At 37.6% G+C, this 18,285-nt stretch overlaps 1 protein-coding gene across 2 annotated transcripts in view; it reads left to right on the top strand.

Annotated features, from left to right (window-relative positions):
- Positions 1–1,171: 1,171 nt before the first annotated feature.
- LRRK2 (leucine rich repeat kinase 2) overlaps positions 1,172–18,285 on the top strand; it is a 134,401-nt gene continuing 117,287 nt past the window's right edge. For both annotated transcript variants that reach the window (XM_058558503.1, XM_058558504.1), the window contains exons 1-7: positions 1,172–1,742; positions 2,009–2,094; positions 6,538–6,647; positions 9,168–9,256; positions 12,412–12,546; positions 14,946–15,080; positions 17,550–17,681. In XM_058558503.1, coding sequence (XP_058414486.1) covers positions 1,589–1,742; positions 2,009–2,094; positions 6,538–6,647; positions 9,168–9,256; positions 12,412–12,546; positions 14,946–15,080; positions 17,550–17,681 — 841 coding nt within the window. In that variant the 5' untranslated portion in view covers positions 1,172–1,588. The remainder of the gene's footprint in view (positions 1,743–2,008; positions 2,095–6,537; positions 6,648–9,167; positions 9,257–12,411; positions 12,547–14,945; positions 15,081–17,549; positions 17,682–18,285) is intronic.

Genomic DNA, 18,285 nt, shown 5'->3' with positions numbered 1-18,285 from the left:
TCCTACCCATTCTATCATTTCAACTGTAAATATTTTAGCATGTGTCTGTAAAAGATAAAAAGTCTTTATGACAACAAAATATATTCACAATATCTAGGTCGAATTAGAATTGCTATCTTACTGACTTAATGTATTAAGGAAGCCTAGCTCATTTTGATTAAAGTGGTAGAGTGTAAAGAACCTTCAACTGGAGTTAAGAGATTCACCGGGGTTTGAGTTCTGGCTCTCAACCTTCCATCTGTGTGACTCCAACAATGCTCTTCGCTTAACTCCAAATCTCAATTTCCTCATTAGTAAAAGAAGGATATTGGTAGTTGTCTTATCCATTTCAGAATTGTCATCAGAATGAAATAATAGAAGTGAAAACAAACGATCTAAAATTGTGAACTACTAATTTCCTGTCCAGTCATCTCCTTTGTAAATGATCCCCAGGACAGATCATCTTAGGCAATAGATCGTCTTTGTCCAGCCTTGTCTACAGTGTTGCTTGCTTTGGTTTCTCTTCCTAAAAAACATTACTTTGGTACTTATTTTTTAACTTGAGGGTTATAGACGCTGCGACTCATAAGTAATTCTGAATACCAAGAGAACAATGCTTAGGCTTGTATCTTTCACCTTTTCATTTCATTTACGTTGTGTTTCTCTTAGTTTTAATAGCGCCAAGAACGAACTGATTGTTTTTTGGTGCGCCCCCATTATCAGGATCCTACCGAGTGCAAACTCAGATTTTCAAGTTAATTTGGTCAACAGAGCTTCAGATAACAGGGAACAATTTTTTATTTCCTCCTCTACAAAGAGCCACAGCAATCATGGAAAAACATTTAGCTGAGCACATTTTGATTGCTAATATCTCTCTCCATCCTTGAGGGGGAAATTACTCATCTCCCTATAGGGGGAACTCGAAAGAGAATGTTTTCCTAAAAGGGGCCAAGTGGGCGGCGTCCTCTCTTCCCAACGCCCTGATTTCCATTCTTAGACCTGGAGATAGGCGGCGGCTTTAATTTTTCTTCTTCCTAGGTCCCAGACCTTCCGCGCGGCTGAAGGTGCCCAGGCCGGCGGGTGGCGGCGGGCGGCGGGCCGGGCTGCAGACTGCGCGCCTCCTCCCGCCGCTGCAGGGCTCGGGGCCTGGGGCCGCGGCGGAGCCCGCGGAGTCAGTTTCTTCCTGCGCGACTCCCGGCCGCGCCGCCGCGGCGAGTGGGATCCGGTCCCGGGAGGCGGCGCCCGCCTGGGGTCCCGTCTCGGCCCGCGCAGGGACCCGCTCTCGCCGCGTGCGGACCGCCCACCGCGGTTCTGCACGGCGCCGTACCTCGGCCGAGCCTCTCGCAGGCCACTGAGCTCGTTTTGGGGGCCTGAGCGGGGGAGGAGGAAGCCGAGGAGGAGGGCCCGGGGACGGGGAGGGCAGCGCAGGGCGCGGAGCCGCCGCCTTCCTCATAAACAGGCGGGCGTGGGTGCCGAGGGGGCTGGCGGGCAGCGCTGGCCGCGGGCGGTGAGCTGTGCTCGGCCCGGAGCAGCGGCCGGCGCCCCTGCCCCTTCCCGGAGCGGCCGGCCTTGGTGCGGGAGGGGCGGCAGGTTTGGAGCAGGGTCCATCATGGCCAGTGGCAGCTGTCAGGGGTGCGTGGAGGAGGACGAGGAAGCTCTGAAGAAGTTGATAGTCAGGCTGAACAATGTCCAAGAGGGAAAACAGATAGAGACGCTGGTCCAAATTCTGGAGGATATGCTGGTGTTGACGTACGCCGACCACGGTAATCATTTCCAAGGAAACTGTTCCTTTATCCCCCTCCCCCCCGCCTCTGTTGCAAACTTTCTCCCCCGCACTCTGGAGCTGCACAAAGCCTGGACTTTTGAGAAGCCACCAACTCTATACTTCTTAGGGTAGAAGGGAGCTGAGAATTCTAGAAAGGTCTTGCGCTCACTTCTTTTGCTTTCTCCCCCCCCCCCTTTTCCGACTTAAAAGGAGGGCCGTGAGTCGTGACTTTGCTTCTTTTCCCTCACCCACTTTCTTTTCCAGCCTCCAAGATATTTCAAGGCAAAAATGTCCACGTGCCTCTGTTGATCGTCTTGGACTCGTATATGAGAGTCGCTAGCGTGCAGCAGGTAAAGGAGCTGTTTTCATTTCGCCCATTCCCCGATCACTTTGGAAATAGATGTTTTTCTGTCAGTGTTATATGCCCAGAGTTCTGGATTGTTTCTGAGATTTGGCTTGACAAACCGCTGACTGATTTTAAGACGGAAGCGTTGTCAAATCATTATCAAATGTTAACGGTGTGAAAGGGCCCACTATGTGCTCCCTAATTGTCTTAAAGAAGTAACTTTATACAATTAACTGACAAAATATGGATGGTGGTGAGAGGAATAATAATGGGTTGAGTTTTCCGTTATTGGCTATGAGTTCATCAGTGTTTAGATCAAATTATCTAAGACTCTTCCCAATATACAGCATGCCCTAGAGATGACAGCATTGTGAATAGTTTGGGAAAGGAGAACAGTTAACAATAATAAAATTAATAAAAATAAAATTAAGTAACTGGCAAACTCGCATAGGTTTCAGGGTTTTCTTTTTTTTTTTTTTTAATTTGAAGACAGATTTCTAGCCTTCTTTAGTTGTAGTATACCTTGTATTATCTAAAGAAAGTGATGTTTTATGATTCTTCTATAAGTTTAAATTTATACTTTTCAACTGTTTTCATATAAAATGAATGTAAAAGTGAAACATTTAGAATCTGCCTCATAGGAAACCCAGAAATTTGCTAAATTCTTAGATATGTTAAAAAGGGAGCCCTAAGATGATAATTAAGGATGATTTACAGTCAAAACAAGATTAGTGCCTATCGTGTTCACTTCCTTTGTAGATTTTGAGATTTAAAGAACTGAAATCAGTTCTGTCATTTGCATGTTAAGTCCTGAAGGGAAAGAGAGTTGAACTTTAAACTCTGTCAAAGTGCAGTCAGAAAGTCAATGTTTCTTAATATATGCTTGAGTGTCTAGACAGATGTAAAAATTATCTGGATCTCTAAATCTGTATCTATCTATCTTTGTCTTTATGCTTATCTCTGTAGCCAGCAATGTCTAGTTTGGGTGAACCATATACCTAGCTTCTTTTCTGGGAGTATATTTATATCTGGGATAAATGGTTACTTTTATTTTTCTTCAACTGAAATATTTCCCATTTGACTATTGATTTTTAGGGTGTTAACATGCAAAACCATGAGAAGATGAAGGCTTGATAAAGACAGTGTTCTTTTTAGCACCCAATGTCTGAATTTTGCCCGTGGAATATGAGTCACTTTTTCACACTGGCCCGTTGTGCTTGCTTCTCTCCACCCAAATCATCCCTTCTTACTTGCCTGTGCTTTTGTGTTCAAAAGTGCCTGCTCTGGCAGCCCCCATTCCCTGGACTCTGTGCTTGGTAGAATCACCCCTGCTTGATACCACTCAAAACATTTGGACCCTGGGTGGCTTTGATCTGCAGAGTCCAGAGGAGGCAGAGCTAGACTTGAGAATGCAGAGGAGCCTGGAACATAACCACTACCTAATTCTTCTTCGTTTTAGAAACTGCCCAGGCCTGGGCATGTTTGTCTGGAGTGGTTATGAATGTCACTCAGTATCTTTTCCCAGTGACTACCAGAGACAAAGTATGCAAGAAAATGAGGAATTGTCTTCTGATTTGGTAATTGAATGGAATAGAATAGTTTCAGCACCATATGTGTATTAGTCTGCAAAGAGTATTATGTAGCTTACATCATTTGATTCTCACTGGACTCTCACTGCCCTCTCAGATATCTCACTGGCTATTTTTTCCTTAGTAGGTAGCTCATTTAGGATCACAGAGCTAGGGACAGAGCCAGGACTCAAGTCTTCTCACGTCTTCCAAATCTCTTTCCATCATACAATTCCCTAGCTGCTGAATTCACAAGCTTTTCATTGCAAGTAAAAAGTGCAATGATTTGGTACAAATATTGTGGCCATGGTAGGCATAATGGCACTATCAATTTTAATTATCGGTGGTCTTATTAAAGGGATGAAGAAAGAGGTCTTTCTACTGATATTATAATACTCCATTTAAAAGAAAGTGGGTTTTTATCCTTCAAATTTCTTCATATTACTGATGTAATTAGTATAGATATTCTTTAATGCTTTATGTGTTGAATTAGCTGGAAGTGCTCAATTAAAAGCTTTTAATGATGAATTTAAAGAGTTAAGGTAAATTACCCTTCAAAATTAAATATTAAGGTTTGTTTCCAGAATTCATTTAACATAATATTCCAGACTCTGAATTTTTATTTTCAAAGTCTTTTCATATTCTATTAATGCTCTGGAAAAATGACAATCTTTAGAGAATTGGTAGTTAAGCCAGCTGTCATACTTTTCTTTCCTGCCACTCATCTGTTCATTTCTCTGTGCTCCTCAATTTTACGTTACTTTTCTATGTCCACACAGTTTCAACCTTTGAAGTAAGGAAGCAAAATAAATGAAAGTGACTAAAATTTTCTTTAACTTGTAGACTCTTTCCAATTGTGCATTACTTAGATGCTTGAGTTTACAGAATAATTTTGGTAAAGTAGAACTACCAATTTAATTGAATTATAACTGTGCAGGATGGGAAGCTTCTCTCTTTGCAAAAGAAGCTTTTAATTGAATAGACTAATGGATCAATTGTTACCTCTGCTTTGCTGCCAGTGATTCTGTTTAATCCTGGAAGCTCAGTTGCCTCCATCTTTTTGCAAAGCAATTACTGATGCTGTTGTTTAACCAACCAAAATAAAACAGGTTTTCTCCTTGGGTCAGCCATGCAGGTACAGAGGTGAGTTTAGCATCGTATGTGATTTCTGATTTATTTCCCACCAGAAGCTGTTCCAAATGTTATTTTCTTAAATACTTGGGGAAAAAATTTCTATGTATTTTATGAAAGCACGAAGTTTAGCCCGTTTCTATGACAGCTGGATTGTCAATGTCTGTTCAGCATATGTGGAGGAGGATGTCCTACTTAAATGTAGGTAAAAATAGCTGTCAGAAATTGCTGCCTTTTCAAGCAATTTGAAATTATGTAAAGGAATTAATGACAGAGTAAAGCAATTCATGCTTAATCCAGAAAAGATTCAGAAATAATATTGTAAAGAGATCTTGTGTAATCATATTTATCTTGTGAAATACCCCTGGTTTACTCCTGTAAACAGGTAAGAAACTTATTCCTTATTGGATGCATAGAAATTTCTCACCTTGTCATTCAGCTCTCTGCATCACTCAATTCCACTTATGCATCCAGTCTTGTTTAGCAATAGTCCCCTCCCCTGCAGTAGTCTCCTTTCCATTCAGCACTTTACTCTCCTCACTGCTCGTCAGTTTTAGAAGGTTCCATTTCCCTATTTTGAATGATCAGATTTAGAATTCTTTTGAAATCTGGCTCAAGTCCTGCCTTTTCTATATTATATTCTTCTCTGAGTAATTCTAGCTGACAGTGAGTCCCACTTTCAGGATGCATATTATATTCGTATTTATCACACATCGTACTTAGACACTTTTCTATTAATCTTTAGATGCTACATATATATGCATTTTCTATTTTCTTTGGTTTTTCTTTTTCTGACCATATCAAGTATAGTTCTGTAATATAATAGAGATAATTGAAGATTCCTTAAATCAAAAGAAGAATATACAACAGTAAGAGTAGTTAAATTTAATCTCCAGTTTGGAATTAAAATATGTTTTTAAAAAAATCACATTTTTTTCAGAAGTAAAGAGCCACTTATTCAAGTTGGCATCATGTGTAGACAGACTGAATGAAGATATATTTAAAATGCATCAGTAAGATCATATTTCATTTAGAAATGTGAAAGAGCTTAGGGACATTTGTGGTGTCTAGACCTCACCAGCTTATATTTAGATGTTCTAAAGAAATCTAAAAGGGCCCATTGAGAAATTGTGCCTCCTCTCCATCTTACAGTGCCTTTCACTTTTTGCTGTAACAGATGTTACATTGTCATCAGACAATGCTATTTCTCTTGCCAGTTATTCTAGCTCCATTACCTGGGGAGCAATCTTTCCTGATCACTTACACTTTGCCATCAAAATCTCCAACTTCCCCTAATCCTCCATTCTAAACCAATTCATTTTTATCCTAAAATTAAAATCCTAAATATTTAGAAGAAATTCTGTCAGGTAGATATGACTTAAAAAGTGCTAAGGCCTGAGTCTAGCCTTTCTTGCATTTCTTAATCTTGGTATGTTCTCTAAAACTATCTTTTGTGTTTTATTTTATTTCTTTTTATTTAGACAATAGACATGTCTATTTCCTTCATTATTCAGAAATGTTATAATATTTTTGTATGCCCTTCTGGTATGATTTTTGGAGAAAGATGCTTTCTAAGTACATAGCTTGCTTTTCTTAGTAAGCATTTTAGAGTATCATTGTGTTTGAAAATAATTATTTAAAAATAATTTAGTCACTTGCTCTTCTAAGAATGAAGAGATTCATGTTTGACTGAATATGTTCCATTAGCATGTTTAAAAAATGTGAATATTTGCCTTTCTTGCTTTCAGGTGGGTTGGTCACTTCTGTGCAAATTAATAGAAATCTGTCCAGATACAATGCAAAGCTTAATGGGACCCCAGGATATTGGGCACGATTGGGAAGTCCTTGGGGTTCACCAGTAAGTATGACAGATGTGCAAAAACAAACTGCATTAAATGTTTATATGTATGACAACCCTTCCTTTGATAAATTACATTTGCAATTCAAGCCAATCTGGTAAAAATCCTTTAAAATACAGATATTTTTCCTTGAATTGATTTACATTTATAGAGAGCTTTCACCTCAGAAGTATATTATCTAATTGAATTAGAAAACTAACATCTGAGGTAAATATCAGGTGTTATTATTACTTTAATAATATAATAATACAGTTATATAATTGGTTAAGTTGTAGATTTTTTTTTTTTTTTTTTTTGTGAGGAGATCAGCCCTGTGCTAACATCCGCCAATCCTCCTCTTTTTTTGCTGAGGAAGACGGCCCTGGGCTAACATCCGTGCCCATCTTCCTCCACTTTATATGGGACGCCGCCACAGCATGGCTTGCCAAGCAGTGCGTCAGTGCGCGCCCGGGATCTGAACCAGCGAACCCCGGGCCGCGGCAGTGGAGTGCGCGCACTTAACCGCTTGCACCACCGGGCCGGCCCCAAGTTGTAGATTTTTGATGACTACTTATGAATTCAAACCAAGAAGAATTGTCTAATAGAACTGATACAAACCACTAGTTCTTAAAAAAAAAAAGGAATTAAAAAGTTCTGTAAATAGTAATTTAGAAGTTGATGCTTTACTGTCTTTAAAAAAATACATATATATTTAATGAGCTTAAACCACAGCTTTCAAAATGAAGAAAAAAGAGGAAATTACCTTTCGGCACATCTGCAGCCAAATCTTGAGAGCTATTTTACCAGCTCTGTTACTGCAGTTTGCACCATAATGACTTCAGATGGGACCACTTCTGTAGCCATAATTAGTTAAGAAAAAAATTTCTGAAGAAAAATGTGTTTCCACAAAAATCCTTTTTGGATAACTCTGTTTCTTGATATTAAAAAAATATCTTCTGTCATTAACTTTAGCTGTTCTTTATACCTAATGTGACTTTACCACAGAGAAGTGAATACATAATGCTTCAAATGGCATATTGCTTGTGAAAAACGTAATTTATGCAAAACTAAATCTTATGTCTTTGTATTGTTTCTTAGTATCAACTATAGCTGCAAATTTAGACAAATAACAGCTGTTTGTTTCTAGGTGAGCATATGTGTGCTTATACATTTTTCTATCTTCGATAAATGTGTTGCTATTCTTCAGTTTCCAGCATCTAAAGAGTGTGTTTTGAAAAGAACATATTTACAATTAATGTATGTTCTCATCTCCAAACTAATCTCTGAAATTCTGAGTCAGTTCTAAAGTATACAGAATTTAATGAGGAGTTATGCAAAATATACCTGTAATTAGTAATTATAATGTTATGTGTCCCTTGGTTTGGTTGAGAATTTCCAAGATCCCCAAAGATTAGCAATCTATAACCTTAGAGAGTGTTGGAAAACTCATCTAGTCATATTCTAGTACAAACCAACTGTTCAAATTAAATTACATAAACATTTCTACAGGGAGTCTCATTCACTCACTCATTCACTCATTCGCTTGTTCATTCATTCACCCTCCATTCATCAAATATTCGTTACACTCGTACTTTAGGCCTGAAGTAGTGTGAACAAGATAGACACACTGCTCTCTACCGTGGTGTAAATTAGATCTTTCCCAGTAAAAATTTATGTAAACCAGATCTCCCTATATTCAAGAACTTTTTTCCCCCAAATGCTAAGAGTACTAATGAAGAAATATCTTGTGTGGTGATGAAGTCAGGAATAGTGGGAATGGTGCAGGAAGAGGTAGGGGCAGTGGGTAGGAGGAGAATTGACAGAGTCAAAGGACGAGGTCTGTCAGTTCCTCACCTCACCAACTGGAGACCATGTGTCAAGTTTCTTGGATCTGGATGAACCTATGAATGCCACCAGGCTTTGTCTTCTCCTAACAATGAAAAGCCAAACAACACTGGGTAGGAATAGACTAAAGATTGCATATTTTAGAATTGATAACTCTGGGACTCAAATTTAATGAATTTGAATTAATTGAATACTATTGATGTACTAGGTTCACTTTCTACTATAAAATATTATCAATTTCCCTTTCAAAAATAGTAAAAATTGATAATTTAAATACTCAAATAGATTCTTAATTTGCATATAAAAATAACATCTTTATTACTTCTCTATATTTTAATACAACATGCATAACATATAGTTCATATGTTTATATCAGATATAAAAATAGACTTGATCTCTTAATGCATATATTGCATAATATCTTTGATATAGAATTGAGTGAAAACAGTTAATAATTGAATTTGAATATTTAGAGGAAAAAGTATAACTTTTCTATTGAGACTCATAATGATTCCCTGTAAATTGTCATAAGCCTGGCTCAGGGTTATAGAAAGAAAAAATACACGAGCTTCAATATAGGGAATGAAATACAATGAGATGAATAAAAGTATAGGTGAGTAAAAAGTAACATCTGAAAAAACAAACATCTATGTATGTTATTTCACTCTTATCTTGATTTCTGTTTTTAATTACAGACTGATTCTTAAAATGCTCACAGTTCATAATGCCGGTATAAACCTGACAACAGTTGGACTGAAGGCCTTAGATCTCCTCCTAACTTCAGGTAATATATACACACATATATGTTTAATGTTGACTCAAATTTAAAAAAATATTTTAAAGCATTTACTAAATGTGTTTTAATGTCTTTTTAAAGTATGGTAACATAATAGAACCTAAATATGGATGATTTCCAAAATTCTTTCTGTTTCCATTTTCTCCTATCTATTTTCTCTACACTTTTTCTCTCAAATATCCCACCCAATATCTTGGCCAGAAACATCACCTTATATATTACTTATATCTAATTTCTATTTCCAGCTTTGCTCCCAAAATCTGGTCCTACATCTCACATTCCAATTTGCTTGTTGACCATAGATGTCTTTGTCATTATTATATCTTTCTCCATTATATCTCTAGTATGTATTCTATAATATATGTTCTAGGGTATGACATAATAGTAATATTTTAAAAATATATAGCGTTACCTCTTGAGTGCTTGCTAGATGCCAGGCTTCACGTGTAAAATACTTCCATGCTTTTAAAAACATAATCCTCAAAACATCCCTTGAGATAGGTATTTTATCTCAGTTTTCTAGGTAAGGAACACTGAAGTGCAGAGAGGTTGCCTCAGCCAATGAGTAGTAGAACCAGGGTCTGAGTCCACATGTCAGGTTCTTTCCCTGAGGGAACTTCTGCCTGGAGGATAATGGACCTGAAAACAAAGAACCTTGATACGGTGCAGGAGCCGTGATCATTGCTGTGATAGACACCTGCTATGATATAAGGTTCTGAGAAGAAAGGCTGCTTACAGGGAAGCTGATCATGAAGGACAGGGAGGAGTTTCCCTCAAAGTGGTAGAGAGTGATTTAGGTCAAGACAGCAGCGTGTGCAGAGTTGCAGAGGCCTGGGAGCATCATGGAGGCTGGATGCGTGGGTGGAAAGATTTTAAATGCCCTCATTGGCTGTGCTAAGTAATGAAGACCCAATAGAAGAAAGAGAAAGGAAGAAAGAGAGTGAAGATCAGAGTATGAAGGAAGAGGGATAACAAAGACCAGAAGATACTCACCACTTTACCACAGCCTTTTATTAAAATGTATGATGGATGTACTAACTAGTCTTTTGTTTTTTATTTAATTTTATTTATTTATTATTTTCCCCCAAAGCCCCAGTAGATAGTTGTATGTCATAGTTGCACATCCTTCTAGTTGCTGTATGTGGGACGCGGCCTCAGCATGGCCGGAGAAGCGGTGCGTTGGTGCGCGCCCGGGATCCGAACCCGGGCCGCCAGCAGCAGAGCGCGCGCACTTAACCGCTAAGCCCCGGGCCGGCCCCTAACTAGTCTTAACCATGATTTATTTTAAACTCATCCTTGGGAACCTTTTTTTGGAGAAGGGGGATTCATTCTCCATTTGGCCGTGGACAGGAAGCTGGGGTTTATGAATTTGAAAAATCTCCTGACACTGGCGTATATTGATGTTAGCAGTAGGTAGACAGGGAGTTGGACATGTGTTTTGAAAAGACTAGTACTTTAATTTCTTCCATATAACATTCAGAATTTTGAGCTGTTAGGAAAGTTTCTAATGTGTTGTAAAGTTCGTTACAGCTACTTATTAGAGGTTAATTTACGAATCATTTTTGTTTGGCTTATTAGTTAATTGATTTAATAGCTATTAGGCACTTTTGTCATGCTGGCTGCTGAGATAGATGAGGCAAATTTCCTACAACATTGAAGTACACAGTCGAGCAGCACTGTCTAATATAACTTTTTGCAATGAAGGAAATGTTGTATGTCTGCACTGTTCAATATCATGGCTAGTAGCCATACGTGGCTATTGAATAATTGAAATATAAAAAAATGAATTTTAATTTTAATTAATTTAAATAGCCACATATGATTAGTGGCTACTGAATTGGACAGCACAGGCAAAGAGATAAAAAGCACTTAAAGAAATAATTTCAGTGTAATGAGAAAAGTACTATAACAGAGATAGGAAGAAAACCCAATAGAAACATAGCGAAGAGAGCAGCTGAACTCATTTGTAGGAGTTAAGAGCATGGGCATGAACTGCCTAAATGTTAATCCAGCTCTGCCTCTTATTCGTTGTGGACCTTGGGCATAGTCACTTGGGTCACTTAATCTTTCCATGCCTCAGTTTTCTTATCTCTAAAATGGGGATTGCACTTCCCTCATGGGTTTACATGTGTTACAGTGAAATGCTTCAACCCTCATCTGACACGTTATGTGCTCTACAGGTGTTTACTACTGCTACTAACACTCCTATTGCAGTACTACTGTTTTTGTTGACAGAATAGGTGCAGTTTGTGTTATTTCTTGAATTACGGGAGGAGTAGGTTTGGTGTGGGAAAGGGCAAGGCCATGCCACACAGCCAGTGCAAGTGCAAAGGGATATTAAAGAAAATGTTTAGTGATGAGCAAGGAGTTCAGCATGTCTGGAGTTAAGACAATGCATGGAGGGATGTGGGGCTGGTGAGATACATATAGTCAGTTTGGGAAGGGTCTAGTTTGTCAGACTAAGGCATATCAGAAGGCCTTAGAAGATTTCAGCAAGGGATTTACAGAGTCAAATTTCTGTTTTGGAAATATAATGCAGGGTATAAACTAGTTGGGTAGAGGTTTGGGCCAATCAGAGCAATTAAGCAATTGTGTTTGCATTCCGGGTGAGAGCTGGTGAGGTCCTGAGCGCAATAGGAATGGAGGGGCTTAGTTCAAAAGGAGTTTTCAAGATATTTAGGAGATGGACTTGAAGGACTTGGTAATGAGTCGATTCATTGGTTGGGGAGAGAATAAGAAGAGAGAGGGGGGATGGAAGAAGGGAGATAACTCCATAGTTTCTCTCTTGGGTAACTATTGGATGATGGTGTCATTGATGAACATAGGGAACAGGAATGGGCTAGGTTTGGGGTGCCTTATGGAATATTCACATGGTGTTACCTAAGAGGCAGATAAATTGTTTCAGGAGTTTAGGGCAAGAGGTCTAGGCTACAGGTATTAACTGGGAATCATAGAGTTATAGTAAAGTGTCCTGGGAATTTATCTCATTTAAAAAGACTATAGAGCTTATATACATCTGGGGCAGTTAAGTGGTTTATCAAAAAAAAAAAGTCTACAAACCATTCATAGTCCTCATGTAAGAATTAACACATTACATGTTAAAGAAGCTATTTACTTAGGGCATATTGTTCTCTTCAAAATAGGTAAAATCACTTTGCTGATTTTGGATGAAGAAAGTGATATTTTCTTGTTAATTTTTGATGCCATGCGCACATTTTCAACCAATGATGAAGTCCAGAAACTTGGATGCAAAGCTTTACACGTGCTGTTTGAGAGAGGTATTTAAAAATGACAAATTTTTTATTTTGATATTTATATAAGAAAAAAGGGTTTCTAATGGGAAAAGTAGAATATAATTATAATAAGAAGGTAGCTAAAATTGTACTATTTATCAAGAAGTGGGAGTTGTCAGTCAAGGATAAGTAATGGGGTTAATTTAGAAATATTGCTTGTTTTTGTGGAATGAATTTCATTCATGGGCTGTAACTTATGCAATTGTAGTAGACTTTCTTTCATTGCTTAACAAGGCATAAAGTTCACTTTGCAAACCAGATGTGTAGGTGTTAAGAAAAAAATAAAACTGTGAAGCCAAGCATAGGTTAAATTTGGGTTTATCATGTTGAGTCATCACCAGAGATTTTAGGAATTGCTAAAGGCTTCGTACAAAGAACCAAGAGGTTTACAAAGTGTGCCTTAGGAAAAAGACTAATATGTTTTTTATCACATGGTGCTGAGATTGATAACAGAGACTACCATGTAATTTTAGAGTTGGTTGGAACCTTTAGTCCTTCACTGGCTTGATGAGGAAATGGATCAGAGAGGTGAAATGAGCAACCTGCCTGAGGGCACACAGCTAGTTATCAACATTGCGGTGCAATTTATTGCCATTTTTTGAAAGCACCTTTTGCGTCATTATGACAGCCAACAGTGCTAGGGGTTTAGGATAAGAATGAGTTATGTGGGCCCTATGTCTATATCAGTTTACGACTCTAGTTTCTGGCAGCTCCAGGAATGGAATAGATCACCCTGTATTGTTTAATTCCCTGTCTCCTTCCAGAAGAACTTGAAACAGCTTATAGATATTTATAATACATTAGAGAAAAAATGGATGAGGAAATGGGTGAGGGAAAATAATATGAAGCTAAGTTGAATTTACTACTTACTTTAGGTCCTATGTATTTGCAAAGGGATGGACCAGAAATTTGGCTCTTTGCTTCCTATCAGGCAAAGAAAAGAGATAAACATCACTGGTTACAAAGTTACTTGAGATACAAGTAAACTCATTTATCAGGAGAAGTAATTGGGCTCATGGGAGACCTGAGAAAATCCTCCCATGGGTTTCCCTGGTTGAGATGATAAAGTATACACATTTTGCAAGGAATACAAACTGTGTTTCAGTGAAAGAGACACTATAAAGAGCTGGAACAGCATGAGCCTGGTACCCAGCTCTCTGATGATCAAGTTTGGTGGACAAGAGTTTCCTGTGAGTGAAGAATGGAAGAACTGCGTGTCTTTCAGGCTATCTTCTATAAATGTTATATCTGGCCACTAAGCTTTTGATAGAACTGGGCAGAATGGAGTTTGAAGTTTCATTGTTTCGCAGGGCCTATAATCTTCTGTGTTGCAGTTAGGGGCACATTCCTATTCGTGGAAGAAGGGCTAACATCACTCTCACACCATCATCGTGGGCCCCATCCAGGACATGTGGAGAAGCACTAGGGAATGTTACAAAGAAGATCTGATTCAGTAGAAAGATCATCAGTGATGACAGTATTATGGTTGTAAATATAGACTCAAAAAATTTCAGAATTTCCCAGAAGTATCAAGTTCCCCAGGACATAGTGGCACCTGTAAAGTTAATTTTCTAAATTTGAAAGTATGCTGTGGAAACTGCTCCATAAAATGAGAAAGTTCCACGATACTCATTTTTCAGAACCTAACCAATTTCACATTATATTATGTGCACCATTGGTATAAACTTACAAAACCAAAAAAGAAATGTTGAGCATGAAGAGTGGTGCATTTTCTAACATTTTTGTCAGCACCATTATCAGGCTAGGTAAACCAGATTTTTCTACATATTTTTGAAGTGCCTGCCCAATAAAATGACTCCAAATGGAACTCATTGGCATGATCAAAAGACTTTAATTATGAAAATTAGTGATGATGATTTTTGATCTCTGATGAAATCAAGACCATTAAGACAGAGTATTTCAAAGTCTAATTACTTGTCGTTTGCTAAAGTTCATTTTCCTTGAACTGATGCATTTAGCTGAGCTGCCCTTTAATGGTGAACCATGAACCACTCCTTTTCAACTATTGTGATATGTTCACTTCCAACAGGCCATCTTTATTAGTCATTGGTCAGTTTTCTCTAGAATCCCCAAAATGAAATTGTAAATAATTTTGTTTTTCTGAGAACTGTTTGGTTAGTAACACTTTTACGTTTCAAAACACAGAGTAACTAATATAGGTCAAAATGAAATTATTTTAATCTCAATAGCTTTTTTTCCCATTATAAAATTCTTAGGAAGGGCTTTTTGCTGAAATGTATTTTTAATTTACATCTATTATATTTACTGTGTCTTATACAACTATCATGAACATTATACTTTTGAGTAATTAAACTTTTATATCATCTTTAAGCTTTTTCTGAATTTTGTCCTTCATTTTTTAGTTTCAGAGGAGCAACTGACTGAATTTGTTGAGAATAAAGATTACATGACGTTGCTAAGTGCATTAAAAAATTTTAAAGGCGAAGAGGAAATTGTGCTCCATGTTCTGCACTGTTTACATTCCCTAGCAATTCCTTGTAAGTAGCCTGTGTGCATGATTTCTTCTTTTGTATCTGAAAAATTACAATATATGTCCTTTCTGAGTGTGTTTTAAACATATTTTTATTATTTAGAAACTTGTGGATGCTAAACCCGTTTATTTAATTGATTTTTATTTATTGATACTATACTGCAGCTGCCTCTGGGCTTGGTGCTGGAGAAACAGTAGCAAAAAATAGAAACATCTTTCTTGCCTTTTCAGGGCCGGTAGTATCATGCGAGATACAGATAAGTACATAGTGATTACAATGTGTTATCAGGCAAGTGCTGGCAGAATTACCGAGGGTTATGAGAACAAACAGGGAGTGAGGCAAGATCTTTTAGCAGAGACCTGAGTGATGAAGAGACCTTGTGTACAGGGAGGTGTCAGGTGAAGTGGGAGTGCAGGCAAAGTGTCCCAGGCAGTGGGCATCTTAAGTGTAAAGATGCTGGAGTAAGACAGAGCATAGTGCATTCAGGAAGATAAAAATAGCCCAGTAAACTGTGTTTATGACTGTGTGCATGTGCATGTGCGTTTGCATGTGTGTATGCGCAGCCCCGAGTGTCTGCTTGTGCGTCATTTAATGGAGACAAGGGGAAGGGCTTGAGTAAGAGTCAGTGGATGAGGCTGAAGACATAACCCGATCTTGAAGGGCCTGAAAAGCCACAGGAAGGAGTTTGAACTTGATTGTGATTCTCGTTTAGCATTTTCGTGATGCTTTGAAATCTAGCAACTTTTATCACAAAAAAATATAAAGAAGAAGAAATTAATATGCTGTATATGCCACTAGTGATTGCTAATGGGCTAAAATAATGCTCCAGATTCCATTCCTAGTGTGTTGTAAGTGCACACGAGCATTTTGTATTTCATGTATTACCTGTGCGGGTTGTACAGGACATACACATGCATTTATCTAGTAATATTTTCATCTTCACATATGTGAAGTTGTGAGGATTTAGTGGGTTAAATAATGTGAAAAATGCAGAATAGTACCTAGTATGTAATAAGTGTTGTAAAAACATTGACAGTATTATTACATAATTAGTGACAGTATTATTACATAATTAGTATTTCATATGTGTATAGTATATTATTTATAATATGCATATATGGTTTCAGACATGGAAATCTGTGGATGTGAGACTTCAGTAAAAGCCCAGTCCCTTTCTGGAAGTATGCCCTTTCTTTGTGATGGTTATAAAATCCATCGTTTTCTTAGTCATGGGAAATTAAACACTTGAAAGGAGATGGGACTGAACAATAATAGAGTGGACATAATTTTAAATTTCTCTGAGTCATTCACTGCCAACAAACTGAATATATTCTTCATTTTACTTTTCCTTGGCTATATTTATACATTTATTTATTGATTTTGGGCTGGCTGGCTGTTTTTGAAATTCATTGTTTTCCACCCACATCTGACATAACTCCAGTGAAAATGTGTTGATTCATAATGTGAAGGTCAAAGAAAGTAGCAACTAAAAATAAAAATTCAAGCATTTTAAACATTGATTCTAATTGAAAGACATTTGCCTTTGGGTCTTAGAGCAAATCGTGTCTGCTATTCTGAATGAAAGCAGATAATTAAGAGGCCGTTTCCTTGCGTTATTACCTGTTTTTCTAAACTTAATGTTTTTTAATACAACATAAACATTAAAAATATATTTTTGGGAAAACGGTTAGTTTTGGCTATGCTGAAAAAGAACAAAAAATGCTTTGCGAACACCTTTTGTTCATTTGTTTTAAGAATAGTCAACATTTCATTCAGACATACAGATTAGTTTTCTGCACGTAGGTTCACACCCTTACTCTCTCTATTGATTAATTGCCTTTCCCAGTGGATTCTTTCCTTCCTTCCTGGGTCACCTGTGTTTGTCCCTTCGTTATATATTTTAATATTAAGCTTCTCCTCTCTCCATCCCCAATTCTTTCCCGTCTATCTTGGAGCCTTCAGGAGAAGGCTGCCTCATACACTGGCTGCAGTTGTACTGCCCTTCTGGAATGGACAGGAAATAGATCACAGCTGATTTTAGCTGTTCTACTACGTGACATAATCTTGATTTTCCTTCTGTTGGTTTGAGGAAAAGGAACAATGAAAAGCCATTATCCAACGGAGTAGTGCCTCCTTAGGAAATAGGCCCCAAATTCATTTATTTTAAACTTATGGCCAAGCCATTACATTTTTAGACATTTAAAAGCACTCTCCATTTTCCCCTTATTTTGTTTAAGTTTTTAGGCCAAGAAACAGGAATAAAGTAACTTTCCCTTTATGCTAGTGATGAGTCCTAAATTATGTTAGTAAAGAACAACATAGTATTATTTGTAGCTATTTGACAGAACGTGATAGTTACATTTGGAAATAATAGTCCTTATGCTGCCCTGTATTTACAATCTATATAAGATGTCTTTGCATATTTCAAAGGGGAAATGATTACCTTATTGATAATTATGATTTCTTTAAATTTAGGCAATAACGTTGAAGTCCTCATGAGTGGCAACGTCAGATGTTATAATATTGTGGTAGAAGCCATGAAAGCATTCCCTATCAGTGAAAAAATTCAAGAAGTGAGTTGCTGCTTGCTCCATAGGCTTACATTAGGTGAGTTAAATAATTCTTGGTTAATTTATTATTACAGTATGTATGATGTAAGTATATATAGCATATGTATGTGTATAAGTTGATGGATAAGTAGCATATTGACATAAATTGGATGGAAAAATTAGGTGACATATAATTCTCGGTTAATTTATTGTCACAGCCTATATGATGTTGGTGTGTATAGCATATGTATGTTGTATCTTGATGGATAAGTAGCATGTTGACATACACTGGATGGAAATATTGTAGAGCAGCAAACTGTTCTGCCATGCCTACATGGAATTTTAAAAGGAATGGCAAAAATAAATGTGTGTAATGTAAGAGAAGTCTTATCTTATTGTTAGTGCTGTGTTTAAAGTATAATTATGTAAATAGTTGATACATACAAAAGAATAAGTGTGATATATGGAAAATGTGAAGCACACTGCAAAAGAACTCCCCACCCAACTTAAGTGTTAGTACATTACCAGTGCTGGTAAAGCTACTCTGGGCTTCTTCCTACCCCTGCTTTCTCCACAGAGTTGAACACTCCCCAGAATTTTGTGTTGATAAGTCTTTTGCTTTCTAAATATAGTCTTACTGTATTTGCTTATCTCCCTGAACA

The sequence above is a fragment of the Diceros bicornis genome, chromosome 17 (genome assembly GCF_020826845.1).
Source record: "Diceros bicornis minor isolate mBicDic1 chromosome 17, mDicBic1.mat.cur, whole genome shotgun sequence".
NCBI lineage: Eukaryota > Metazoa > Chordata > Mammalia > Perissodactyla > Rhinocerotidae > Diceros > Diceros bicornis.
Note: the sequence above shows the minus strand (reverse complement) of the source record. Positions and strands in the feature narration are given on the sequence as shown.